This window comes from Odocoileus virginianus, chromosome 33 (assembly GCF_023699985.2).
Source record: "Odocoileus virginianus isolate 20LAN1187 ecotype Illinois chromosome 33, Ovbor_1.2, whole genome shotgun sequence".
Classification (NCBI taxonomy): Eukaryota; Metazoa; Chordata; class Mammalia; order Artiodactyla; family Cervidae; genus Odocoileus; species Odocoileus virginianus.
This window is the reverse complement of record NC_069706.1, coordinates 33,326,596-33,353,696: the sequence shown is the minus strand read 5'-3', so window position 1 is coordinate 33,353,696 and position 27,101 is coordinate 33,326,596. Positions and strand designations below refer to the sequence as shown.

Genomic DNA, 27,101 nt, shown 5'->3' with positions numbered 1-27,101 from the left:
CTAATAACTGATTCTCTCTCAGGAGGTCCAGAGGGGGAGGCAGTGGTTACCATTCATACTTTATCTCCTTGTATGAATCCATTTGGCCTTATGGCTGTACACCAAGCACCAGTGCTAGGTGTGGGTGTGCAAAGAGTGGGACCTTGCCGTGCCATTATTGTTGGTGGTCCATCCTAGTGAAGAGGGGACTGGCATTCCAACCAAAGGACAGCTTACTCAGAGGCCCCAAGCCTGGGAAACTTTCAGCTGGGAGGGTTGTTGGCTCCTGGCTGGGGAGGATGGGGTGGCTGTAAAGAGGGGCTCCACTCCGGGCCGCAGGAGCCTGAGCGGCTGTCAGGCCGGTGGGAGTGAGATGTCGGGCAGTGGGCGGAGATGGCAGGACGCCTGGGCCGCGAGGGAAGGGACACGGGGCACCCGTGCACAGAGGTCCCCTGACGGCGCCCCCACTGCTTGTGTCTCGTAGGTCTCGGATCCGCAGAGAACTGTTCATTGAGGAGATTCAGGCCGGGAGCCAGGGCCAGGCCGGGGCCAGCGATTCGCCGTCGGCCCGGAGCGGCCGGGCCGCGCCCAGCTCAGAGGGCGACAGCTGCGACGGCGTGGAGGCCGCCGAGGGCCCGGGCGCCGCGGACGCCGAAGAGTCGGGCGGCCCCGCGGCCGCCGCCAAGTCTCAGGGAGGGCCGGCCGAGGCGGCTGCGGCCCCGGAGGAGCGGGAGGAGGCGCCGCGGCCGGCGGAGAAGGCAGAGCCGCCGCCCTTGGGGACCGCGGTCCCGGACGCCGCCGCCACCGCCGACGAGGGCCGGCCCCGGGCGCCGCCGCCGCCACCCGAGGGTCCCGCGGACGGCTCGGGGCCCGTGCCAAACCCCGCCGCCGCCGCCGCCGCCGCGCCCGCGGCCGGGGAGGACGCCGCTACCTCAGCCGCCCCGCCGGGCGAGGGCCCCTGCCGGGCCCGGGACGGCGCCGACAGGAGTTCCGCTTTGCCAAGCACCAGCGCGCCCGCGGCAGCCCGCAGGCCCAGCTCGCTGCAGAGCCTCTTCGGCCTCCCGGAGGCGGCGGGCGCCAGGGACTCGCGAGACAACCCCTTGAGGAAGAAGAAGGCCGCGAACTTGAACAGCATAATCCACCGCCTGGAGAAGGCCGCCAGCCGCGAGGAACCCATCGAATGGGAGTTCTGAGAGGGCGCCGCCCGCCCGCCCGTCGCGCCGAGTCTGGCCGGGCCGGGCCAAGCCTGACCGGGCCGGGCCGAGTCTGGCCGAGCTGGGCCGAGTCGAACCGAGTCTGGCTGAGCTGGGTCGGGCCGGGCCGGCAGAGGGGCGGGCGCCGACTCCGCGGCCGGGACCGTGTTGCGCACTTAACCGCCCTGCGGGCCACAGGGCAAAATCGCCATAGGCCAAGGTGCATATAGAAAACAAAAGGAGCATTAAGCCCAATCTATGTTGTGTTTTCAAGGAAGAAAACGGAAATGTGTAGTCGAGCTTTTTTGTACCCTGAAGTGTTTTTTTTATTGCCCTAAGTGATTTCCACAGGTTCTGGAATAACTCTTACAGCTTTGCCTTGCGCCCTCCTCTTTTCGTGTGGGCTTTAAAAAAAAAAAATCAAACCCACATATTAAAAGGGGGCTTTTTATCTGCCATCTAATGGCTTCAGAGCGATAATACACTATTATCTTCTTAAACCAGGAAAAAAGGGGAGGGGGGGATTTTTCAGAAAAAAAAATTTAAAAAAGAAAGTTTTTGTAGCTGTTCAGTTGCCACTAAGAGATTGCACAGTCAAACCGACTCTAAACACACTAGTTTGGATTCCTAAATATTTTCAAGTAAAGAATCTTCTCCTTTGAAACTTTGAATTAAAGTAAAACACATTTACTCCACATATTTTTTAACAAGAAAAGTCACATCAGGAAAATATCTGATTTTGTGGTAGCTGACGTAGTGTTTTCTTGTACGTGAATAGAATCCTGACATGTAGTGCACATTGATCCATAGCTTTAACTGACTCTGGGCTTTTGCTGACCAGGGTTTGTTTAATACACTCCATTCTAGGCCAAATCAGGACAAAAAGAAAAGATCCGAATCTAGGTATTTTATAATCTGCTTTTTAACCTCTAACCGCAGAGCACGCTGATCAGACCTCATATCTTGGAGGTGTAGGAGACAAGTTAGAACTGTAGCATGTACCCGTTCATTTTGTTTAATTTATGGTGTCTTACGTCTGTGTTAGTGCGTCTTGCACATGTGCGAGCGTTGAAAGAGAGGAGGAACGTGTAGGCCGCGAAGGTCGCCGCAGGCAGATCTGGGGCCCCTGGGGGCCCCTTGCCCCTCGTAGGCAGCAGTCTTTGCATGACACAGAAGGCACCTCACCTCACACCACTCTCCCGGGCGCCTGATGGACTGAGCCCCACCAGGGGACGCCACACCCTGGGCCTGGGCAGGGCTCGTGCGTGCGCCCAAGCACACGCATAACTCTCTCTCTGTCTCTCTATCTGTCCCTTTCTTCCCACCACAAGCACTGATGACTGTTGACGTCGTGGGAAGCCTCCTTCCTTCCCTGCAGAAGAGAGAACGTGGCAGTCTGGGCTCGGCTCCCACCCCCCGTAGTCACACCAAAATGTTGATGCTCTTCACTTCCAGACCAGATCATTGGCCCTCCATTCATTTTGCCTCTTGGAACGTTCTTTTTATGCACAGTTTAAGGCAGTCTAAGTACAAATCAAAAGTCTAACTTGTCTCTGATTCCTCCTGTCGTCTATGTGTATATGCGTGAGAACAGAGGTGTATGAAAGTGTGCGTGTGTGCGTGTGTGCAATTTTATACGTCTGTGTATTTTCCTAAGTACCTGTGCACACATAGAGTGCATTACTGCCACCTTTTTTCAATAAGCTGTTTTATCAGTTATGGCTTCTACAAGTTTGCTAATTTAGACTCCTTTATTGCCATATCTTTAAACTAACAATAGATGATTTCGGTATATATATATATTTTTTTTTGCTTATTTATAGGTGCTGTATTTTATTATCTGATTGTTAGGAAGGGATGAAAGGGGCAAATATTCTTTAGAGGGATAGACTGCCGGCAGTATTGGGTATAATTTACAAGATGTAGTTGTCATACTGTATATTACTGATTGAAACCTTTTTGACCGTATTGTGTATCATTGAAACCTTTGTCTTAGGTCAACATCTTTGGATGACATTTTAATGGTGCATTCATTATTTCTTAAGTTTAATTAATATTACCTTTTTTGATTTGGGGGGGGTGGGAGGGAGTTCTAATTTTAAAGGTATGCTCCCGCTATTACACCTCAGTGTGCTTGTATTAATTAACTTGTAGGACTTTGACTGTAAGATGTGAAACCACATTTCTTGCATGACGTTTTAGAAATTATGTATTTCATTTACAGTCTTTTAACCTGCAACTGCAGCACTTAGTTCAAGTTTTTCACAAATTTAAGAGTCACTACACTAAAGACAATGCCTTTTCATGAAGAAGAAGTTTGCAGAAGGCTCTAGGAGGCTGGGAGGCAGGCCGTTTGTCTTTTGATGGTTTCATATCATTCTGAATTTGAAATCTGGTTCAGTGAGCAGAGAATTCAACACGGAGGAGCTTAAGGGGAAAATGGATTCCCATCTGGCTGAATCCAGGTGCGTTGAGAAGAGGGCGTTTGCATCCGTGACCCTCAGGACAGTGAGTAGCAGAGCCCCTGACAGTACTGTGGTGTCCTCTCCACAGAAACCTCAAGGAGGAATTTTGTCATCACATGATGAGTCTCCAAATACCCGACTTTCAGTAGAAGAAAAGCAGGGCGTTAACAGGGAACGCCAGGGTAGTGTTTTCGCTTTAAAGGCATGACTGTTATTTACTAAGGTGTTAAATCGAGGAAACTGATAAAGTATAAATCTGTCCATCCTCGTGGCCAAATAGTAACGTCTAAAACAGCCACTTTGGCTCTTCCAGGCAATTTAGTCATTTTTGTTGGTTTTGTTTCTTTTTTTAAAACTAGGTTATTGTTGATTTCCATTGTGTCTTTTTTTGCCAGACTTACATCTGGGTGCTCGATACAATCAGTTGGTTAAATTTTGCTTGCAGTTCCATGTTTGTATTCTTTCTCTATTTATTTTTTTTTTTTTAACTGCGATCCTAATCCTAAGATCTCTTGTGTTTAAGCTGTCACTGTAATACTTTTAAGAACTGCCACTAAATAACAGAAACCTGGGGTGGGGTGCCCCCCTCCTCTTTGTGCCCCTCAGTCTGAGTCCAAGGGTTGATCTTTCATCTTGATAAGCAATATTCAAGTGCCTTGAACAGCATCCCCTCCGTGGGCTTTACCTTCTGCTGGCTGGCGTTCCAAGCAGTAGCTCCCACAGGCAGCCGACCTCTTCCTCTTTCCGCTCCATCAGTTTAAAAAGCTGATTTGTACCTCTCCCCTGGGGAAAACGGTTCCGTAGAAAACACTAACACTTAATTACAAGCTCCATTATACCATTTTAAATAGCTTCTTTTTGTTAATTGGAGGCAGTGTTCATAACTTAAGGTTTTTGCCATTACTTAGCTGGCTAAGTGGAGGCTCCGCATTACAATCAGTGTTCAAGTTCAGCCTCTAGACCCTTGGTTCCTGCCCACATTCTCTTGCGGTGTCTGAGGTAGAAGGGGCGTGGCTTCACTCCTGCCTCCTGGCTTCCCAAACAAGGCCTCTTCTCTTGAACTTCTGGATGAGTCTTGTGATTTCTGTCTAGCAGGTTACCCTTCTTTAGGAAGGATTACCACAGCCATCTAACTCCAACTCGGTTTTCCCCGGAGCTTACCTGCCGGAAGAACATCGCGACACAAGGTGGCTTGTGGTCAGCAGACTGGGGAGGCATCTCCAGGATCTGCCAGGATCCTAACTTGTACGACCACTCTCAAGTCATGGCCACTATGTCTGGGCCAGTGACCAAGGCAGAAAGATAAGAGTTCACGGCTTCTCTGGGACAGTTTCCCTGTACTTCCAAAGCACAAATGCCTACCTGCTCATCTATCTTCCTCCTGTGGGCATCTTTGTGTCTCCCTACTTAAAAGCCAGATGTGCTGGTTGGTGGTCCAGACCCAGAGTGCAACAGAGCTTTGGGTGAAGTGTTCCTGTCTGCTCCCTCTGGCTGTGAGAGACCCTCCCCAGCTGCCCTCAGCCCCAGGAGGAAGGAGCCACCTGAATGCCTCCATACCCAGGGCTGCCACAGCCCCGTAAGCAGACCAAGCAGAGGGCAGGTTGTACGCAAGCTCTGGCATACGCTACCAACCCTAAGATCACCCAGCAGTCGTGCCCTGAGAGGTTGGGACAAGAGTCGCTGGACAGCTCTGTCCACAGGCAGGTGCCTTCCCGCCTGAAGTTGGCTTGGATTTCTTTGTTCTCCCTGAACTCGTGTCCTATCACGCACTGGCGATCGTTGAACTCTGTTGACTTTCTATGCAATGTTCTTCATTCCTCCAATTGTAGGAAAACAAACCTCCCTGAAAACAATAGAGGAGCCAGCAGGAGCAATACTCCCGTCCTTCTGGGAGGAGCACACAGTGAAACGGTGTTGGTGATTTCCTAGATCTTGAGCTAGGGGACAACAGCCTTTGCCTTAAATGCACCACGGCAGACGCCTCTCCACAGGCCTATAGAAACCAGAGTCTGCCCTGAGCTATCCCCGGCCGCTCCCCTCTGAGGCCAGTACGCCAGCTGCTCAGGGGAGACAGAGCCCGGCGAGGTCAGGCCTCCCCGACAGGCTGCAGGTGGGATCCCTCCCTGGATGTTCCCCTCCATCCCCATGTCATTACACTCATCTGTCCCCTTCTACCTCACTAACCACGCTCCCACTGGACCTGCCCCTGCACCCCTCAGAACTGCGAGGCAAGTGGGATCCGGAAAGAGAAAACATAGAAGCGTGGCGTCCATGAGTGTAGCTCGGCCTGGTGGGCAGGCGGCTTCCCTCTTGTAAGCACAAGCCGGACAGACAGCTGTGCTCTGCAAGGCGCAGGGATCCTCCTCTTGGCCTCCACCTGCTCCTGAAGCGTTCACAGCTATTTCCTCTGCAGGCAGGGGCGGCCTTGGGCCCCACAGGGCCTTGTCTCTGGCCCGCCTACACACTCTGCCCATTCCCGCTCAGCTGTTAAGATCGGTCACAGCCGCTTCCCTTGCCCCGGCTGCCCCTCCATGGCCACATGAGGACGTTTCCCCAGGATTCCCACCTGGCACAGGGGAGCTCTGTTGTCTCTGGCACTGGGAAGTTATAATCTCAGCCCTTCTGTGAGGTCTCCATGGGAAGCATCCCAAGGACAGGAAAGGATCTGGCCTTCCCGAACCCACACGCCCAGTCTTCAGGTGTGTGACCTTTTCTTCCCCAAAGAATAGGCCAGTTTCTGTGCTGTGGTGAAGAAAACCAGCTCCCGGGGCTGCTGGTTGGGTGTGGGTCCACCCAGTCTGGTGGCCTAAGTGTTCTCTTGATGGAAGAATTTGCACGCACTTAACTGGGAAGAACTCATATTTAGAAATCCATCCCCCTCGCTGGTGCTGTGGTTTCTTTGCACCTTGATGGTGTTAGGGGAGCCTTCGTGAACCCCAAGGCAGAGCTCCTGCCCTAAGCGGCCAGGTGGTAGCCCGGGACTCCCGACACAGTGTACATCTATTTCCCAGTGCAATGAATGTCAGTCCAGCCAGCACACCTGCTTGCTAAGAGGATGGTCCAATTTAACAATGTTTCTCCCATTCGGATTCCGTTCTGCCTTTTGGTAGATGAAAACCACCAGGAAAAAGAAGGGAAAGGAAGTTCCCAGTTGAAATTCCCGAAAGATCAAGGCTGTGAGACGCTTAGAAATGTACAGAAAGCTGAGGCCAGAGCACTCCGGTCGTGGGGGCGCAGTGTAGATGGAGGCAAGAGATGGGGGTGTGGGGAACGAGGAGCTGAGCATAAAATGAGCCCCGCCCCAGAGCCCGCCTTTCCCCAGCAGCCTGGGAGCCTCATCCTTGGTCAGGGAAGAAGATGGAAATGTAGTTCCCCCACCATCGGTCCCGTGATGGGAGCTGTCCCTGCCTGCCCAGGCCTTGCCACTGCCCTTCCATCACCACCTCCCCTCCAAAGAGACTGTGTCCATGCCGTCAGTGGCATACTCCCCATTTTCATTTTTGGATGAAGTGACATTTAGCTTTAACGAGACATTTCCAAAGCGCCTAGTCTCCTCCAAAATGCTAACTTTAAAAGTTGGGCATCGTAGGTGAAAAACCTTTTTAAAAAAAAAAGGCTAGTGAGAGACACTAGGCTAGGCATAAATGCGCACTTCCCCATCCTTGCTATTAAACATTTAAAATACCTTTGAGTTGCTTTTCATGGATCATTATAGCTTATCCAATAATGTAAAGAAGTAAAGTCTGTGTTACTGTAATTCTTGTAGTGTTTAGGCTCTCATTTCTACCACAAAATAAGCTGTATGCTATGTATCAAGCTTTCTGTGAACAGAAAGGAAAGGTGCCTTATATTCCAAAGTCGTGGCTACACACCCCTGTGGACAGTAATCAGAAGCACAGTATATACAGAAGCATTGGGACTTCCGTTGGTGAAACCAGATACCAGTCAGCAAGATGGATTGAAGTGGCACGGGGCTCCTTTTGTTTTCTGGTTCCCTTTTTTTTTTCCCCTCCATTTTTCGTTTCCTTTTTTCTTCTTTCTTTCTTTCTTCTTTATGTTCTCATAGCTTGCTTTAAACAAAAAGCACTTAAATAGATGACTATGTGTAAAAAGCTCTGTGCAATAGAAATCATTTCCCTTCATTTTTAAGAGAGAACGTATTGCACACCAAATGGACTCAAAGTAAGCTTTAGACCAGGATGATTCAGGTTGTGGAGGAGCAGGATGAGTTTGTTCACTGTAGTTCCATTTTGTTCGTGAACTGAAGGGAAAACGGGCCTCCCCAGCACTGCCTACCCCCCTGCCCCGCAACCCCATCTCAGTCTGCCTCTTGCTGACCACCATGCTAGTCACGCAGGGCCCACGGGCACCCACCAGAACTTCTGGCTGGGGCGGCAGGCCGCGCGTGGAGGGGGCCTGCGACTAGGCAGCTGAGAACCCTCCCCAGTGAGCGTGTGACCACAGGCGTCCCTCCCAGCACTTCACGTTTTTCTTGTTGAGATGGATCGACTGCTACTGACCCCCCCCCACCTCCCCGCAGCGTGCGTGAGGATAATTATAAAAGGATATTTCCTTGAGGAAAAAAAAATTGTTTAAAAAAATATTTCTATTCTATTTATTATTAGGTTAATCATTTAAGTACTTATCAGGAGTGTATTGTTATTTTGTGTCATTGTTGTTACCATAAATGCTTCTGACTTTCACTCCAGCCTTTGCTGTCTTCTGCCTCCCTCCCTCCCCCACCCTCAGAGACCCAAAGGGTCTGGGGGATGTGATCGGAGGGCAGAGGGGGGCTTCTCTGAATCAGCTGTCCCTCTGCAGAGTAGCCACTCAAAAACTGGTGGTCTCCGTCACGTCTCACTTTTCAGAACGAGAGAGTTGATGAACAAAGCAATCTCCCAATGTTAAGGAAGCGCCGGGGTTTGAAGTTTGCTAGTGTGAGGAGCTGTAGAGGAGACTTAGAAAAAGCAAAGCTCGGTTCCCCCAAAGCCTCCTAGAGCCTCCGGTCAGACTTCTGGGTTCATGACGGTTCAGGAGCCCCGGGGCAGGGCGGACGCGGAGGCCTGGTCGAGCCTGACTTCGGGTGAGAGAGGTCTCTGGCAAGGCTCACTGGGCTGACAAGTTTCCGTTGGCTTTTGTTACAGTTGTTGTCGTTTTCCTTGCCTACAAAGTTGGTCAAAACCATCTTGCCGAGCAACCGTGTTTTTCTGTCCGGCTGTGGCTTAAGGACCCACTCCAGGGGAGCAGGGGGGGAGCCCCTTTCGCCCTTCCTGTGGTTAAGTGCGGAGGAAGCATGGGCCAGGGGCACAGCTTTCCGTGGAGAAACACAGCCAGCAAGACACCCAGTGGCTTGCTCACTGGGTGTCAGGGTGGCGGAGGCTGAGGCTGGGCACTGCCCGCCGCCCCGAAGTGGGGCTCCCAGAGGGCCTGCTAACCCCCGACTCTCTCTCCGCGTCACCCACGGCTTTTCCCCCCTCTGACATCGTCTGGGGTCCTGATTCTGTCCTCGTCTCTTTGAAAGCCCTCTGATGAAACAATGGCCCCATCCCTCCCCCTACAAGGGTTTCCATTTCCCCCAAGTCGTCTATGCATTTCTCTCTCTCCCTCTCTCTCTCTCTCACCGTTTTCTGCCTCATTCCTAGAGAAAACGGGCATCTCATGTCCCACCCTCTGAAACACCCCCCCACCCCACCCCCAACTTTCAGAAAATGCTGTGCATTTTGGAGACGTGAGGATTTCATCCAAAATTTTGAAAGCATTTGCGGACAGCACATTAGAAAATAAAAATGGGAAAAAGCGAAACGAAAAGGCGGTGTGCCCCCACGTTCCTTTCCACTGAGTAAGACCTAGCTCTTTGCGATTGTGCAATAAACTACTTGCCGTGAGAGCAGGTGGCCACGCTCCTGCCCAGACTACTAACTAACACAGCACAGGATGGCCGGCCACACGGGGGCCTCTTCCAGACGCCTCCCAGTAAGCTCAGCTCCCCCCGCCCCCACCACCACCCTGTCTCGTGGTGTCTTATGTTTTAGCAGTATTTTATATTTTCTGTAACGCACTAAATCTTAGATGTTTTTAGAGCTCATTTGTTCATACTCACAATCACAGACTTTTTTTTTTTTAATCCTCACAATGACCCAATTGACCAAAAAAAAAAAAAGCATCATTTTTGTACAAATAGCTTTGAGAAAAGCCTCTGTTGTGTTGCTGTGACCCATCTCCAGTAACATTTTATTTCTTGCTATTTGTTCTCAACACGAGAAGTCAAAAGTTGATCCGCCTGGCATGGGGGTGGGGGAGGCACCCGTCGTCCCTTCTGTCCTTGGTTTAGCCATACGACGTTTGTTCTCAGCACTGTACAACGGTCCCTATATGATATGGAGAAGCAATATCACTGTATGAAACTCACACCATGTATTATTATTATTCACTAGCACCCTAGGTGTGATAATTGAAGTAAATATCTTTTATACAAACACAAGAACGTGTGGGTTGTTTTTATTTAAAGGGCTCTGGCCTGAGAAGGAGCAGCAAACACTTTTCATTCTGGGTCCAAAGGGCACCTCGAGCACTGCCTTCCTCCCGTGCTTCCTCGGGCATGTGGCGTCGGGGCCGGGTGTCGGCAGAAACCTGGGTAGGATGCGTGGGGGACCTGGAGGCCAGCTGTCCCCGCTGTCCACGGGTCTCCTTCTGGGTACACATGAGGCCCTGTGTGCCCGCTGGCTTCTTGGCACCTTTGGAGGCCTGGCCCTCCCAGCACCGGCTTCCTTGTCTGTGAAACAGGGCCACCACGTGTCTCACAGGCTGGTGAAGACCAGGAAGGCTGGCTGACCACGCCGGGCGTGGCCCTGGGCTGACTGATGGCCGCAGCCTGTGCCCGGCCAGCCGCCCAGCCTCAGCCTGCGGGTTTGAGGAGCATGGCGGGGTCTCTCGATCTGTTCCCTAACCCCTGTGATGTGGAGCAGGACGAGCTCAGGGCACCTGTGAGTGCGGGCAAGTGAGTGAGAGGAGGAAGGAGGGAACGGTGTCTCGCGGGCTTCTGGAAGGATCGGGCTCCTGAGAAAGGGCCTCTCCAGCCAGCGCTCGGGGCTGGAGGCGGGAGAGCCCCGCAGACGTGGCTGCCCGGTGGTCCACAGGCTTGTGACCAAGGATGTTTCTCGTCTCGGGATCTAGAGGGTTGGAAGAGAACCGCCATCCTCCCCGGCCTTTGACTGGTGGGTGGGGGCAGAGTGTATTTGTTGATTGTGCCTTGATCTGTGCGTTTCAGAATGTGAAGTTCCCACTGGTGATACAGAAGCGTGAGCTAAGCTAGACTCAATGCGCCCTCCACAGGAGACCCTGAAGCAGGGAAAGCCTCCCCACCAGAGCTGGGCCCTCCCAAGCCTATCTCCTCCATCACCCGGATGTGGAAGTGTCCAGAGCTGCCCCCAAATGTCTGCCCATCTCCCACCACGGGAGAAATTACGTAAAATCAGTAAGGCTCTCCCAGTTTGGCACTGAAAAAACCTAACTGCAATCATTTTCTGTTTGCTAGTTTAGGTACACCAAAAAAATCCTTTTAAAAAAAATCCTTTAAGTTGAAATATAAAATGTAAAAAAAAGAAAAGTACCTAAGACAAAGTCTTTTTACCCAGAAGCTCTCCTTGCTCTTGCAGTGAGATTTAATTAAGCAGAACTGCAATTGCACGTGGTTTTGTGGCGCCGGCTCCTGTCTTCGTAAACAGCCAGCACCAGAGGCAGAGAAACAAGCGCGATTTGATGCGCCAACTGCAGTCGGGCGCTGTCCCCACGCGAGCAGTGTTCAGCCTCCCTGGGCACAGCTTTCCTCCTTTCTCTCTGGTTAAGTGGATCTGAACAAAACTGTACCTTATTTCCTGCACTGGGGAATGGCAGGTTTATACCGCGTAAGGTGACACAGTAATGTTATTAACGTGCGTGGCTCATCCGCAGCTTGTGTTTTCAAGGGCTTTCGTGTGGCAGCCTCGGGGTATGTTGCGACTACCTCCTCCATGGCCCTAGATGTTGGCTTTGCGGGGGGCAGAGGGGCATGCATTTTGCGGATCCGCTCCCGGGGAGCCAGGGTAAGAACACAGAGGACTGGGGAGAACTGTTGTGTCGTCGGCGGGGACTTGCAAAAGGGCTAGCAGATTCCAGCCCAGTGTGGCCTTGAAGTGGGAGGAGGCGTTTGTGATGGACAGGCAGCGAGGACGCCCAAATGGAGGTCAGCACGTGCCCAGAAGCAGAGGGCGACAATGTGGCGGGTCAGTGGAGCAGGAGGCCGCGGTGCTGGGGTAGGGTGTAAGTGAGGGGAGGCATTTGGAGGGGGGTGTGACCATACCGTTGGTAAGAACAAAGCCAGATCTGGAGGTGACGTCTCACCAGGTGATGCTTTTTCTATGAATAACATCAAGAAGGAATTCAGATGTCGCTGAGAATGTCTGTAACCATGCAGGGAAAGACAGGGCCCCAGCCAGGGAGGATGTACCCCCACCCCACTGGAGGCTCCCAGCAAGTACGCACCCACTGATGGGTTGCAGGGTCGCCCTGGGGCTCCGCTCTGGCAGATCTGCAGGCAGGCCCAAAGCCAGGGCATGGCCTGGAGGGGCCTGGGTGAGGCCTGAGTCTGAACCAGGTGGTGGGCCCAGCCGAGGCCAGCTGACCCAGCCAGGCTCCTGCTGCCTCTGCCCCCTGGGAGGCCCTGCAGCCTGGGGACCCCTGTGTAGGCTCCCGCTGAGTCCTCTAGGGAGGACACAGTGCTTCTCTACCAGGCCAGACCCTCCAGCTAATAGCACACTGAGGGCTCACCGTGGGCCACTGCTCTGGACCCTGGGGTTACAGCCAGGGACAAACAAGGAGCTGACCTTCCTGTGCGGGAGGAAGACAATAGATATAAATGAATCACCCGGCCGCTTAGACGGTGATAAGTGTTATGGGAAAGAAGGCAAGGGGACAGGAAGGACACGTGGAGGGGTTAAAGTTTTAGATAGGTAGTCCAGGGCTTCCCGGGGCTTCCCAGGTGGTACTAGTGGTAAAGAACCCACCTGCCAATGCGGGTAGACCTAAGAGACGTGGGTTCGATCCCTGGGGTGGGAAGATCCCGTAGAGGAGGGCATGGCAACCCACTCCAGTATTCTTGCCTGGAGAATCCCATGGATTCTGGTGGGCTATATAGTCCACAGGGTTGCAAAGAGTCAGACACAACTGACTCGACTTCACACACACACACACACACACACACACACAGGGACTTCCCTGGTGGTCCAGTGGCTCAGAATCCACGACCAACCCCGATGCAGGGGGCCTGGGTTCAATCCCTGGTCAGGGAGCTAGATCTCGTGTGCCACAACTCAGAATTTGCCTGCTGCATCTAAGACCCGGTGCAGTCAAATAAGTAAATAATTTTTAAAATAAATAAATAAATAGGCAGTTAGGATAGGCCTCACTAAGAAGGTAACGTGCAGGCAGTCCTGACAGAGGCAAGGGGATGAACCGTGCAGACGCCCAAGGAAAGAATGTTTCAGGCAGAGGAGGCAGCAAGTGCAAAGGTCCTGTGGCACAGAACCGTGCCTGGAAACCAGTTCAGCTGGAGCAGAGTGACCAGCAGGAGGGACGGGCGGCGATGAGGTCAGAGAGGCAAGGGGTAGGCAAGGGGGAGGCGCGGCAGGTGCCGCCTGCTGGGGCTCTGGCTGCCGCTACTCCAAGGGACGCGGGGGATGATGGGGTTTGAAGGGAGGATGGTCTGGTCTCACTGTTTAAAAGGCTCTCCTGGTCTTGCTTCATGACTGGGTTCTAAGGGTGAGGGCAGAAGGAGGGAGAGCAGGGGCTGCGGCCACAGTCCAGGTGGGAGGTTGTGACTCGGACCAGGTGGGGGCAGGGGTGAAACCGATTGGATTCTGGATCTGAACCGAAGGGAAAGCCAAAACAAGCCATGTGACAGCGGAGCTGTCAGGAGGGATAGAGAGGGCAGGGAGGGCCCCAGGGGTTTGGTCTGAGCCACTGAAGCACGGCCTGGCCTCTGCTCCTCTCAGCCCTGAGGACGTTGCCTCCTGGGGCCGTGTGCCAGGGGCTTCTGCTGCAGTGAAGCAGGCTGAGGGAGTGGGGAAGTCAGGCTTCACTCTGGGCCTGTTAAGGCTGAGATACCATTGGAGGATGAACCCAGGAAAAGGAGTGCACTGGAGATGTCCGTGCATTGGAGGGTCGTCGGCTCATAAATGTCACCAGAGGTGGCCAGAGTGAATGAGAGCTGAGAGAAAGGCACGCAGGGGCAGCACCCTGGGTGCAGCAGCATTGGGAGCTTAGAGGGGAGGAGGACCCGCAAAGGAAACCAAGAAGGAGCGGCCAGCGGTGGCAGTAAGCCCAGGGCCGTGCCCTGGGAGCAAGTGCTGATGAGTCAGTAAGATGAGGGCTGAGAAACGAGGACAGAGCAAGGTGCAAGGTCATCGGTGACCTTGGCCAGGACCGTTGGCATAGGGGGTGTCCAGGTCTGACGGGGAAGTTTTAAGGAAGTGGACACTGGAGACTAGCTAGGCAGCTTCCTCAGGGAGTTTTGCTGAAAAGGGGCATGGAGTCAGAGAATGGCGGGGGCAGGGGGTGGGGGGGTGGTGCATTTCAGATGGGAGAAGAATGTGCTTGTGAGCTTGTGGAAAGAAGCAAGGGCTGCAGGACACGGAGGAGACCTGCTGGGGAACACCCTGGCGGCGGAGCCAAGGCGCTGGCATCTCAGGCACTGTCTCTGGCCGCCTGTGGGCACAGAGCGGGGAGGGGGTGGGTGTGCTGGCAGCCGCGTGCCTCTTGGAGCTCTCCAGGCAGAGACAATGCTGACCCCCCCAGAGCTCCCTCCTGGCTTGTCTGTGGCTGACTGAATAAAGGGGTCCCCCACCTTCAGGAAAGCCCCCGGTGTGATGCCCCCAGACTTTGCCCCCTGACTCAGACTGGGATAAGTTTCTGCCTTTAATCATCCTGCCACGGTCATAGTCACTCTGCTTTCTTTCTCCCCTCTGTGAAACGTACGCCCCAGAAGGCCTTCCCGGATTCTCCCAGGGCGAGGTCCCATGAACCTTGATAAGGGGAGGGGGGCTGTCTTGTGCCTGCCTGACATGGGCAAAACATTTCAGAGGCAAGGGGTTCTCTCTCCACACATCCCCGCCCCCCCACCCGCCCCCTCCAAGACGCACCCTCTCCTCTGGGCTGCACAAACCCCATCCCGCAGCGTCCTCCTGACGACCCCCTGTCTCGAGCACGCCCCACCCCCATCTGGTATCTGTCTGAAGTGGGCTTGGCCTCACATCCCCCCTCTGCACCCCTGCCACCCCTCACTCCACCACCACCCTGACCAAACTCTCCAACCTTTCTTGAGACACCGGTGACCCCTCCTTACTCACGGATGGTCCCTATTTGACTTGGGGCCTTAACACGCTTCCTCCTGACCTCACTCTGCTTCCTGCTACGTCCTCTCTGGGTCATTCCCAGGATACCCCAGAAAATGTCAACATCCCCAGAAGTCCTGTTCAGGTGTTCTCCAGACCCCTGGAGGTCTCCCCGACCTGCATCTCCAGCCTCAGACCCCTGGGTCCCACTTCCCATCATGTGCATCCCTCTAGCTGTTCTACTAAGCGCTTCAGGCTTGCCAGAGCCCAGCTATACAGCCTCTCACCCCTTCCCCATTTGAGGGGTCAGTTCCAGGCATGGGCCTACCCACGTGGGTTCTCTGCGACAGTGGGGATCACGGGTCTTTCCAGGACCTTCTATTGCCTTGCCGCAGGGCCAGAATTCAAGCCCAGGCCTGCCAGACTCCATCTCAGGACCCTCCCCTGACACCAAGTGGCCATTTAGCAACATGATCCCAAAACCTCAGTCTGCGTGTTCCCACCCCCAGCAAAGGAGACAGAAGGAAGGGAGGGGTGGCAGGTCTCCCGCCGCCCCCCAGGGCCCTCTGGTAGCCCTGCCCCATTGCCTCTGCCACCCCGCCTTTGCCCAGCTTCCCTGTGCCTCCCGGGCAGTCACCTCCACGCCTGCCAGGATGGCCCTTGGCTTCACCCAGAGACACTTCTTGGGGGACAGCCACCCACAACACTCAGCCTTGCACCCCCAGAGGTCTCCTCGGTGGCTCACCAAGTGTCCGGGAGCATTGGCAGGAGCGGCCGCGGCCTGGCGCCCGCTGGCCGGGGGGGCCACGTAGAACAGAGGGCTTGCCATCAGGGACCTCGGTGAGCAGGGGCCAGCGTGTCCATCCCCAGGGCAGCAGACGGGAGCACACGTGCGAACCCCCCACCCACGGACGGCTCCTGGAGCTGCGAGTCGCTCCTCCCCCAGACCTGGCTGCGGGATCATCTCACCCGCGTTTCGTCCAACCTTCCAGCCGCGCTTGGGTCCCCGCGGAACCGCTCGGTGCACACCTCCTGGGCCCGGACACCGGGCTGCCTCACAGGCTCCCCGGCCTCCGCCTTGTCCCTTCTGCCCCTCGGGGTGGGCGGCTGCCCCCCGAGCCCTCTCTGGGCTCCCCATGCTCCTGCTCATCCCCAGAGGTCTGTCTGCCCGGCGCCGTTTTTGGACGTGCTCCTGTTTGTAGCCGTCCCTCTGGACACCTAGCGCCTAGAACCAAACCTGTCCCCTCCCTCGGTCCACTTGATCACTAATCATGCCGCCCTCTGCCTACGCCTCACCACAACTCCCGTCCACCTCCCTCCTAAGTGTATGCGATGCTCACCAAGGCCTCTTTGCCCAGCCCAGGGGGTGCTGCATTTTGGGGGTCTCTCTGGGCCCTGCAGGCTGAAGGCCGGACCTTAAACCTGCCCCCCACAGCCTTCCCTCCATGCCCCAGCCCTGCCCTCAGGTGCGGCCTCTTTCCCCGCCCCGTCTCAGACCCCTCACGTCAGGCAACACCACCGACCTGCCAGGTGAAGAGGGGGCCCAGTGGTGACAGACGGGACAGGTCCCCTCGGGGCCTGAATCCTGGCGTGGGGAGGGCATCATCACGGCGGGGGGTGCATACCCCGGGGGATCTGGTCCCAGGCCGGGAAGCCTTGGTAGCTCTGTCCGTACAATCATTGTATCTGACCGATCGGACCGTAGTGAGATGTGTAAAGAGCTTGGTGTGCAGCCGGCACCGGGAGATGGAGCAGGTGCGGGTGAGCAGGCTGCATGAGAGGGCCCAGGGCTATTCTGCCCACAGCTCGAGGCCTTGGGACATTTCTGGGGCCATACTGCCCCCTGGTGGCCATACTGTCTACCCTCAAGGGCCTGGGGCCTAGGCCACCATCCCTGCCCAAGGAGCAGGGTTTGTCACTGTGTAAATGAGTCCCAGCAGCGCAGGCCGCTGCCCGGAGTCACAGCCAACCAGACGTAGGGCTGCTGTTCAGCCACTCAGTCATGTCCGACTCTGCGACCCCGGGGAATGCAGCACGCCAGGCTTCCCTGTCCTTCACGCTCGCACAGAGCTTGCTCAAATTCAGGTCCGTCAAGTCAGCGATGCCATCCAACCCTCTCATCCTCGGACACCCCCTTCTCCTCCTGCCTTCAATCTTGCCCAACATCAGGGTCTTTTCCAATGAGTCGGCTGTCCGCATCAAGGGGTCAAAGTAGTGGAGCTTCAGCATCAGTCCTTCCAACGAGTCTTCAGGACTGACTTCCTCCAACCCGGGCCTGTCCTTTCCTGGGCCACCGCTGTCCTCCCTGCCGACGGCAGCTGAAGGCACCCACGGGGAGACTCATCAATGACTCCCACCCTCCCAGAGCACGGGGAAGTCTCCACACGGAACTATTTGGGATTTGCTTTATTGTAAAGACGACACCCGGTGCTGGGACAGGGGAGAAGGCCCCGGGAGCTGGGGACCAGGGAGGTCCCAGGGGCGCCGCCCCATCCCTAACAGTGTGCTGAATCCTGTTAGGGGAGGGGCTGAGCCAGTCTGAGGTCCACTCCCGCCCACCCCGTCAGGTCTGAGGGGGTCTACCTGTCCCCCCCAACCCACCCAGTGTACCTCCCTTACCTTCCCCCCCTCCTACCCACTGGGGCCTCCCTCTGGTCATTATCCCAGAGCATCAGCCGTGGAGAAAGCGCGGGACTCTTTGGGTTCAGCCTCTTTGTCCTGCTTGACGGAGGCCATGAGGCCTACAGAGGGAGAGAGGCGGGTCACTGCGGAGCTGGGGGTTGATGGCGGTGGTCAGGGAAGGCATTTCTCCTAAATCTCTGACCTGGGCTCCTTCCTTCCCAAACCCAGAGAGTTCTTGGGCAGAGTGAGTTCCCATGCCAGGAGGGCCCTAGGGCTGGTCCCCCGGGCAGGGGCACAGGCACAGAGCAGGGCGCGCACCTCGGGGCCCTCTGACAGCCACGTCTTCCTTTGGCCCAGGGCGCTGCGCGGAGCTGCAGGTCCACGTCACTGAGCTCACAGCCACGGCAGCAGAGCAGAGGGAGCTGATCGCCCGCTTGGAGCAGGACCTAAGCACCATCCAGTCCATCCAGCGGCCGGACGCCGAGGTGAGCCCACCCCCCGCCCCCCGCCCCCTCCCCACCTGCCCACCTGCCTTCAGCCTCACAAAATGCTGACTTTCCAAGCCAGCCAGCCCGTCCTTGAGCAGCTGGTGTCCTCTGGGCCCATGCTAAGCCCCACAGGGCCTGTCATCTACAACCTCCAGGGGCTGTCTGCTCACTTCACCACAAAGGCCCTATTCGGGACAGCAGGCTGCAGCCTAAGGGCACAAAGGCCCCTTCCTCTGGGTGCTGGCTTGGCCCTCGGCCCTGAGAGCTCTGGGCAGAAGCAAGGCCAGGACTATCCACCCATCCCACAGCTAGAGGACCCCAGGCCCCGAGATTAGGAATGGCCAGAGTCCCAGAATCCTCAGGGGTCATCATCATATTGCCCACCTCGTTTCCCAGACAAAGAAACGGAGCCCAGGGAGAGAAATGGGGCTGGCCTGGGGTGATACGGCAGGCTGGCGGGTAGGGCCGGGGTCACCCAGCCTCCCGTGCCCATCAGAGCCGAGCAGCCAGGTGGGAGCCCCACACTGAACTCTGGCCTCGGGGCGAACCACCTGCGCCTTGATGGCCCCCGTGAGACACCCTCTCCAGGCCCTCCTGTGGCCACCGCCGTGTCCAGCCCCTGCCGCTGGACCGCCCCCCCCCCGCCCCTTGCCATCTGCATACTTGGCCCCCTGGACGGCTGTGTTCACTGCCAAGTGTATAGATGCCTCGCTGACCTCTCCCTCACACCTGCAGGGCGCAGTGGAGCTCGGCCTGGAGAAGATTCCTGAGCCCATCAAGGAGGCCACTGCCCTGTTCTATGGTGAGGAGGGACCCAGGCCATGATGAGCTGGGCGGGAGAGGGGGACAGGAGCCGAGGTGGTGTCACCTGGGCCCTAAAGAGCACACACCTCTGTCAGAGGAGGCCAGGCCCCCGGGCCAGCAAGGCAGCAGAAACTCACCAGAGGGGTGAGCCCCCGACTTGCCCCTGTAGGCCTCAGTCTGACACCCCCACCGTGGGAACCCTGACCAGCTCAGCCCTGCCAGGGGCCTGTCACAGGCTGGTGGGTGTTGATCATCTCCCTGGTGGGGGTGGGGCCCAGCCCTGAGAGGCAGCCAAGGGCTGGAGCGGAGGTGGCCCCCGAGTGTTGAGGCCAGGACACAGTGGTGGTGGCAGGGCCACCCAGTCCCCTCAGTGTCCCTTTGCTTCCACCCCATGGCACTCAGCTAGAGCCCCCTCGGAGCTGGTGACCTGAGGGCCCCCCACTGGGCTGTTCCCACCCCACCCCCCACTACCCCCAAGCCACTGTCCCCTCCATCCTAGGACCCTCGGCACCTGCCAGCTCTCTCCCCGAGGGCCAGGTGGACTCGCTGCTGTCCATCATCTCCAGCCAGAGGGAGCGCTTCCGGGCCCGGAACCAGGAGCTGGAGGCAGTGAGTCACATCCCCCCCTCCCCGACACTCTACGGGCCTGAGGACATGGTGGAGGACACACAGGTGTAGGGGAGAAAGATGTGTCACAGACCACAGACCTCAGTGGGATTATATTTGTTCTGTGTGGTCAGGGAGGGATGCCTAGAGGAGGTGACATCACACTGGGCTTTGAAAGGAGAATCAGACCCTCCAGGTAAACACGTGAACAGAACCATGGGGTCAAGGAGCCAGAAGGGAGTCCAGGGACAAAACAGAGAGTCGCCAGGCAAGATCCCTACTGCCAGGCTGGGGTGTGATAGAAGGGGGGGACCACCACTGCCAGGATGGAGGGTAAGAAGGTCACTCGGGCAGTCAGTCTAGAATAGAGACTTGGCCCAGGAAGACAATTTGGTGGTGGTCACCGTGGTCCAGAAAGAAACATCTCAATCAGGTGGAGGGGTGGGAAGCAGGGGCAGGTCCCAGGGAGGCGGATCTTGAACCCTATGAAGAGGAACAGTCTAGAGAAGGCCAGGCGCTCTGTGGAGTCCGAGAGAGCCTGCTGGCTGCTAAGCACCCAACTAGTGATCCTCCTGGAGAGAACCCATAGGAGAAGCCAGTCTAGTCTGCAAAGGTGACCAGCCCGGGGACTTCCCTGGGGGTCCAGTGGTTAGGAATCTGCCTTCCAATCCAGGGGACACAGGTTCAATCCCTGGTTCGGGAACTAAGATCCCACGTGCTACAGGGCAACTATAGGACCCGCACACCACAATCAAGACCCGACACAGCCAAATAAATAAATTAATTAAGTATTTGGGGGGAAAAAGGCAACCAGTCCAGCTGCACGTGGGTCTTTCACATGCAGTGTCCCCTTGGGGACTCTGCAGACCCCTGCTTCCATCCCACAGAGCCAGCCAGCCCAGGTCCTCCGATCTCTCTCCCAGTAGAAAGAGGAGCCAAGAAGGTTTCCATCTTCTCAAAGAGTCACCACTTGAGCAGGCGGTGAAATATCTCGCCCCTTCCCTCTGCATCCGCAGCTCCCCCATGGGGCAGAAAAGGTTGAGGTCTCCAGGAGGCCGACATTCACTGAGTACCCATGCAGGCCGGGCCCCACGCTGGTCCAGTGACAAGGGTGAACCAGATCCAGTGGGACCCCCTGTGATCTGGGCTCCAGAGCAAGAGGCTTCAAATGGAGGACCATCAGGACGGCTCCCCTTACAGCTACCTTCGTGAAAGTGGACAGGGAACACCCATGCCCCTCGAGGGCTAGGGACAATCACCATGGAAGGCTAGGCAGCCCTTTAAAAAGGTCTTCAAACTAGATCAAGTGGGGTGGAAGGAGGATTTATAAGATTGTGCCTTCTGCTTTAAAAATCTAGACTTTCTCTTTTACCATGTACGTGTTTTAAGTTGTGGTAAAACATACATCTGGAGGAGGAAATGGCAACCCACTCCGATATTCTTGCCTGGGAAATTCCGTGGACAGAGGAGCCTGGCGGGCTACAGTCCATGGGGTTGCAAAGAGTCAGACATGACTGAACACGCAAAAGATGCATCACTTAAAATTTATCATCTTAACCATTTTTAAATGCAACACAGTGGCATTAAGTACATTCATGTTGTTAGGCAACTCCCACCACCACCCATTTCCAGAACTTTTTCATCTTCCCAAACTGAAACTCTGCACTGTTTAAACACTCACTCCTCTTTCCCTCCTGCCACCTTCCACCATTCTATCCTGTCTCTATGAATTCGGCCACTCTATGTATCTTATATAGGTGGAATCATAGAATATGTGTCTTTTTGTTTCTAGCTTATTTCGCTCAGCTTAATCCCCTCCAGGTTTATCCATGCCGTAGCATGTGTCAGAATTTCCTTCTTTTTTAAGGCTGCATAATATTCCATTGTGTGGCTGGACCACAGTTTGTTTGTCCTTTCACCTGTCCATGGACACTTGGGTTGCTCCGCCTGTTAGCTCTTATGAATATGCTGCCATGAACATGGGTGAGCAAGTTATCTCACAGTCCCTGCGTTCAGTTCTTTGGGGTGTACACCCAGAAGTAGAATTGCTGGACCATACGGTGATTGTATTTTTAAATTTTTGAGGAACTGCCACACTACCATGGACATTTTTGCGCTTTTGAATTTTTCACAGTGTGAAGAAAACACCTCTTTAAGCATTTTAATAAGTTGGAAGATGAGTTCACATGTCACTTTGCCCCTAGGTTGGCAAACATTAAAATCACATATTGTATGGTTTCATTTTTATAAAACGTCCAGAAGAGGCAAACCCATTGAGACAGGAAGTAGACTAGTGGTTGTCGGAGGTCGGGGGAGGAAAGCATGAGGAGTGAGTGATGACAGGTGTGGGGTTTCTTATTAGGGTGATAGAGATATTCTGAAATTAATTTTAATTAACTGATTAAAATTAATTTTAATTCTGAAATTAAATTAAATATAATTTGCATGTTAAATTAAATATGCAAATTAAAGATGGTTGCATAACATTGTGAATGTATTGAAAAAAATGAATTATACATTAAAATGATGTTTATACAGAAAAAGAGACTCAGATGTATGGAACAGACTTGTGGACTCTGGGAGAAGGCAAGGGTGGGATGTTTCAGGAGAACAGCATTGAAACATGTGTATTATCTAGGGTGAAACGGATAACCAGCTCAGGTTGGGTACATGAGACAAGTGCTCGGGCCTGGTGCACTGGGAAGACCCAGAGGGATCGGGTGGAGAGGGAGGTGGGAGGGGGGACTGGGATGGGGAATACATGTAAATCCATGGCTAATTCATATCAATGTATAACAAAAACTACTGTAATGATGTAAAGTAATTAGCCTCCAACTAATAAAAATTAAAAAAAAAAAAAAAGAAAGAAAAAAAAAAAAATAAAAAAAATAAAATGATGTTTATGTTATATGAAATATATCTCAACAATAATTTTAAGCTGATACCATAAACAAACAACATGAAGAAAGTGACCCAGGAAAATAAGAAAAAAAAAAAGAATAAAAGAAAGTGACCCAAGGACTGTGACTTCTGCCTGCTGTGGTCTCCCCGGGCTTTGAGCAGAGGCTGGCAGGTCTAGGATGTGACCTCAGGCCAAGCAGGGGCTTAGGGTAGACAGAGTGGGACCCATGCCAGCATGGAGGCCTCTCCCCCAACTCCTTCCACTGCGGGTCCTGCCCACCCACTCACCCGCCCGGCTGCCCCCAGGAGAACCGCCTGGCCCAGCACACCATCCAAGCTCTGCAGACCGAGCTAGACAGCCTGCGCGCGGACAACATCAAGCTCTTTGAGAAGATCAAGTTCCTGCAGAGCTACCCTGGCCGGGTAAGCGCCCCCCGGCCCCCTGCTTCCAAGCTGAACCGGTCTAGGGAGAGGAGTGGTCCCAGCAGGACGGCTGGGGGCAGTGAGCTGCTGGGCAGCCATGGGCCTGGGACGCCCAGAGACCATCCCACACCCCCCGCCCCAGGCTTGCCAGCTATCCTCCCTAAGCTGTGGAGCCCTGATGGAGTTTTGTTCATCAGAAGCCCCAGCCAGGAGGTAATGAGGTTCAGAAAGAGGCAGGGCTCACAGGACTCAGGCCCACGTGAGTCCTCTGTGAAATAGGGGGACCCACTAGTTGACCCCAGGATCTGGAAATTTAACCCTAGGGATGTTGGACATACAGGACAACTGTGGGGGATTCATATGTTTTAAACTTATATTAAAAAAAAAAAATACCAGAATTGGGTTCAACATTCCAAAAACCTATCAATCAGATTGGAATAGAAAACTACCCACTCTATTCTGAGCCAGGAGGGCCCTCCCCAGCTTCTCTCAGCCCCCAGGGCTCACAGGAGACCACCTCGTGCAGGAAAACCCTTCTGAGGCCCTGGGGAGATGGACTGGGCAGAAGGATGGAGTGGTGACGCGCTGGCTGGGGGACAAGTCCAAGACTCAGCCACCCGCCCCCAAACCACCAGTTGAAGCTGTTCTCAGGCCACCAGAGGGCGCCCAGGCTCCATGCGAACTAGTTCTAGTTCGCTGCGTGGCCTGCTGCAGGGCTGGGGGGCGGCCTTCATCTCCCAGGTGCCGGTCTGTTCCCCAGAGCCACCCTGCACTCTCCCAGCGAAGCCCCTCCAGACCCACCTCCCTGCACCGGGCCCCGCCCTTGTACATTCCAGCTGCCCTCTGGGTCTTAGCTCCCCCTACCTGTCCTGAGGCACGGTGACCCCGACCCCAGGGAGAAGACCCCTGATCCCGGGCAGCGCCCCTGGACACAAGGCACCATATGTCACACCGTCACCCGGGGCCCTGTCCCCGCCTCCACCGTGCGGAAAAGGAGACTGAGGCTCCCTGTGAGGCTGTCGGGCTGCAGTCCATTGGCTCCAGCCCTCCTGTTGGGTGCGCTGACCGGGTCTCTCCTCCTCCCTTTCCTGCAGGGCGGCGGCAGTGACGACACGGAACTGCGCTACTCAACCCAGTACGAGGAGCGCCTGGACCCCTTCTCCTCCTTCAGCAAGCGGGTGCGTGGGCCCGGCCGCGGGGCAGCCCGGGGCACCCACCAGCTCACCTGGCCTCGGGCTCCCTCTGGCCCCCCTCCACCAGCCCACACACACTGCACCGTGACACCCCAGACCACCAGGGCAGCCCCCACGATCACTTTGGTTCCGGGGAGGCCTGGGGTCCACCAGGGCAGGCCTGGAACACCAGCTGATGCTGACGGCCCCGTGAGGGTGTGCGACCGTGACCCGGTTAACCCCAGGTGTGCACTCGGGGGCAGGCACACGGGCAAAGAGCTTCGCGGTGTCAGGTGACTTACGGTGGTGGGGAGGGGGCTTGTCACCCTCCCTCCCCTGCCCTGAAGACCCTCCGTGTTCAGAATCGGCCACTTCAGAGGGGGCAGCAGCTGCCGTCACTAGCCCTGAGTGGGATTGGGCACCAGGGTGCCCTTGGCAGCCTCCACACCCCAGAGCCCTGCAGGGACAGCAGGGCAGGGTCCCTCTCTGCAGTGAGCTGGGGCTCTGGGGGCCTTTGGGGGTCCTCTCCTCATCCCTCCTCCCCCTTCAGGAGCGGCAGCGGAAATACCTGAGCCTGAGCCCCTGGGACAAGGCCACACTCAGCATGGTGAGTCTCCCCCCACCACCCCACCATGCCCCCCCAGATTGGGCCTTTGCCTCCAACTCTGGGCACCTGGTCACCTGCCCTCCAGCCCAGTCTGGAAAGCCCCAGGGACCCCGCTGCCCGTCGCAGGCCCGGTGGAGTGGCTGTGTGACCCTAGCCGGGGCGGGAGGCGGGGGCAGTCTGTCCGTCTCCGTGACAGCCCTATTATTCACGGTAGATTCTGGACGTGGCCACACGGGGGCGCCATTCCCTAGCATTCCTGAGGCCCCGCGTTCCCAGCCTGAACGCTGGAGCGGCAGCCTATTTTTCCTGCCCTTCGCTCCCCCGGCTGCCCTGGGTGGGTGAACCCGGCAGGGGTGGGTGAGACTCGCCCCACCCCACTCAGGCCTTGCTTGCTCCCCAGGGGCGGCTGGTTCTCTCCAACAAGATGGCCCGCACCATCGGCTTCTTCTACACACTGTTCCTGCACCTCCTGGTCTTCCTGGTGAGGATCTAGGCGTGGCCAGGGAGACATTCACCACGGTCCCCCCACCTACCGCCCGCCTGCAGGGAGTCTGCGCTCAGCCGCTCTGTCCCCATCGCGGGCCTTTGGGGACGACAAGCCCACCCGGCAGGCCCTCTGGCTGGGGCAGCAGCCTGTGCGACTCCATGCAGGGCCCGGCCCTGGGAGCGGGGCTTGGCGGAGGGGAGGGCCACGGAGGGAGGCTGGTGGATGGGAAAGGAGGTCTAACAGTAGTCACTGCTGAGGGACCCAGGTGGGCCGCACAGGGAGGGGCACCTTGAGCTGAACCTCCTGGGGGACGGAGAGGCAGTCTAGCTCCCGGGCACAGCACATACGGGGGCCTGGTGGTGCCCGCGTGTCCGCCCAGTGGAGGGAGAAGCAGGGGTAGGCGCATGCCTGCAGAAGCCTTCAGCCTCAGGGACCCCTCACCCCCAGCGAGGCCACAGTCAAGATGGCCCCTATATGGCCAACCCGGGCTCCAGCTCTGACCCCAGGGCCCAACCGGTCCTGGTGCTGCCAGTGGTATGCCCAGCGATGCTAGGGATGGTAGCTCCATGCCCAGGCCTGTCTGACCAGCTTGAAGCTGGTGGGCACGAGAGGTAGCATCTCTAAGGCGCCCCGCCCCCTCAGCCTGGGGCTGCGGCCACAAGAAATGTCATGTGTCAGGAAACCAGGCCCAGGGGCGGCAGGTGGACGGCCGGAGTGGCCGCGAGGCTGCTGACCGTGTCTCTCCCTCGGGGCAGGTGCTCTACAAGCTGGCGTGGAGCGAGAGCATGGAACGGGACTGTGCCACCTTCTGCGCCAAGAAGTGAGGACCCACTCAGCCCCCCGCTCGGCCCCCAGCACCACCCTTATGTTCTTATGTTCCCTGTCCCCACCCAGCCTTCCATCACTGCCCCCATCTGGTCCACCCACGGGGGCACACCCCCTGGAGGCCTCCATGCCCCCCGCCACTCCCACATTTCTTTCTTTTTCACACTCGGCTTCAGCAGATGTTTCTGTGGCCCCCAGGTTCGCCGACCACCTGCACAAGTTCCACGAGGATGACAAGGGGGTGGCCGCCAACGACCTGTGGCAGTGATGTCCCCAGGCTTCCCCGACTCAACAGTGATGGCTGCGTTCCCCTGCTTGTTCAGTTGCTTCTAATGACTTAGGCTTCCCTGGAGAATCCCCCATGTAGATGACTCTTGCCCTCCACCCAACAGTGCCAGAGGTCCCCAAAGTCTCCTTGGGCTCCCTTAAAAGAGGGTCTTAGCCTCATCAGGTTCCCTAAGTCCAGAAAGCTCTCAAGGCCAAGCCAGCCTGGGCCTCAGGGACCCCCCCTCAAGTCCATCTCAAGCTGGTGACCCAGCTTGGGTCCCACCCAGCAGCCTGACCTCTAGCCCTGGGGATAGAGACCTCTTGGCTGTGATACTGAGTTCCCACTGATTCTGGCCATGATTAATCCAGTGGGGGTCCCCCGGGCCGTCCCAGGATCCCCTTGGGCTCCCCTCAGATCCATCACCATCCCCCCAAGGCATGGAAGCTCTTCCTGGAAGGACAGCGGGGTTTGAGTCCAGCCCCCTGCACCTTCCTTTATCATGGCCCCACCCAACCCCTAAAAGAAAGGGAACCGCAGAGGGCAAGATAGTTTGTTACCCCCTCCCAACTCCTTAGACGCACTATGATTTTTGCTTTCTTCTTTAGCAAGATATTCTGGCTCACTGCTCTCCAGTGAGCACCCACGCCCCAGGCTCTTCAGACCCAAGGACTGGTCTGAGGGGCCCCGGGGGCTTCTCGGCCACGAGCTGGAAGTGGGCCATCCTGGCATGGCCACCCCGGGGCCACTGGCAGATCTTCCTAAGTTAGGTTTGCACCTGCGTGTTCAGCTTTGCACATCTGGAATAAATGCCTTGTTGCAGCCACACCGGTGCCCCTGCCCTCTGTGATGGTGAGGGCATAGGAGACTGGCGAGCGGGTTCCTGTAGCAACACCCC

The 27,101-nt window shown here is 56.1% G+C and overlaps 1 protein-coding gene across 8 annotated transcripts in view; it reads left to right on the top strand.

The window, feature by feature from the left end:
• Positions 1-27,031, top strand: part of CUX1 (cut like homeobox 1) — a 348,366-nt gene extending 321,335 nt beyond the window's left edge. For 6 of the 8 annotated variants that reach the window (XM_070460255.1, XM_070460254.1, XM_070460258.1 and 3 more), the window contains one exon: positions 464-10,121. In XM_070460255.1, the coding sequence (XP_070316356.1) occupies positions 464-1,172 (709 nt within the window). In that variant the 3' untranslated portion in view covers positions 1,173-10,121. Of the gene's footprint in view, positions 1-463; positions 10,122-17,982; positions 18,111-18,848; positions 18,916-19,416; positions 19,527-22,730; positions 22,848-23,941; positions 24,026-24,569; positions 24,627-25,026; positions 25,108-25,868; positions 25,934-26,136 lie in introns of those variants that run through there. The other 2 variants (XM_070460260.1, XM_070460259.1) reach the window with 1 other exon arrangement.
• The last annotated feature ends 70 nt before the right edge of the window (positions 27,032-27,101 follow it).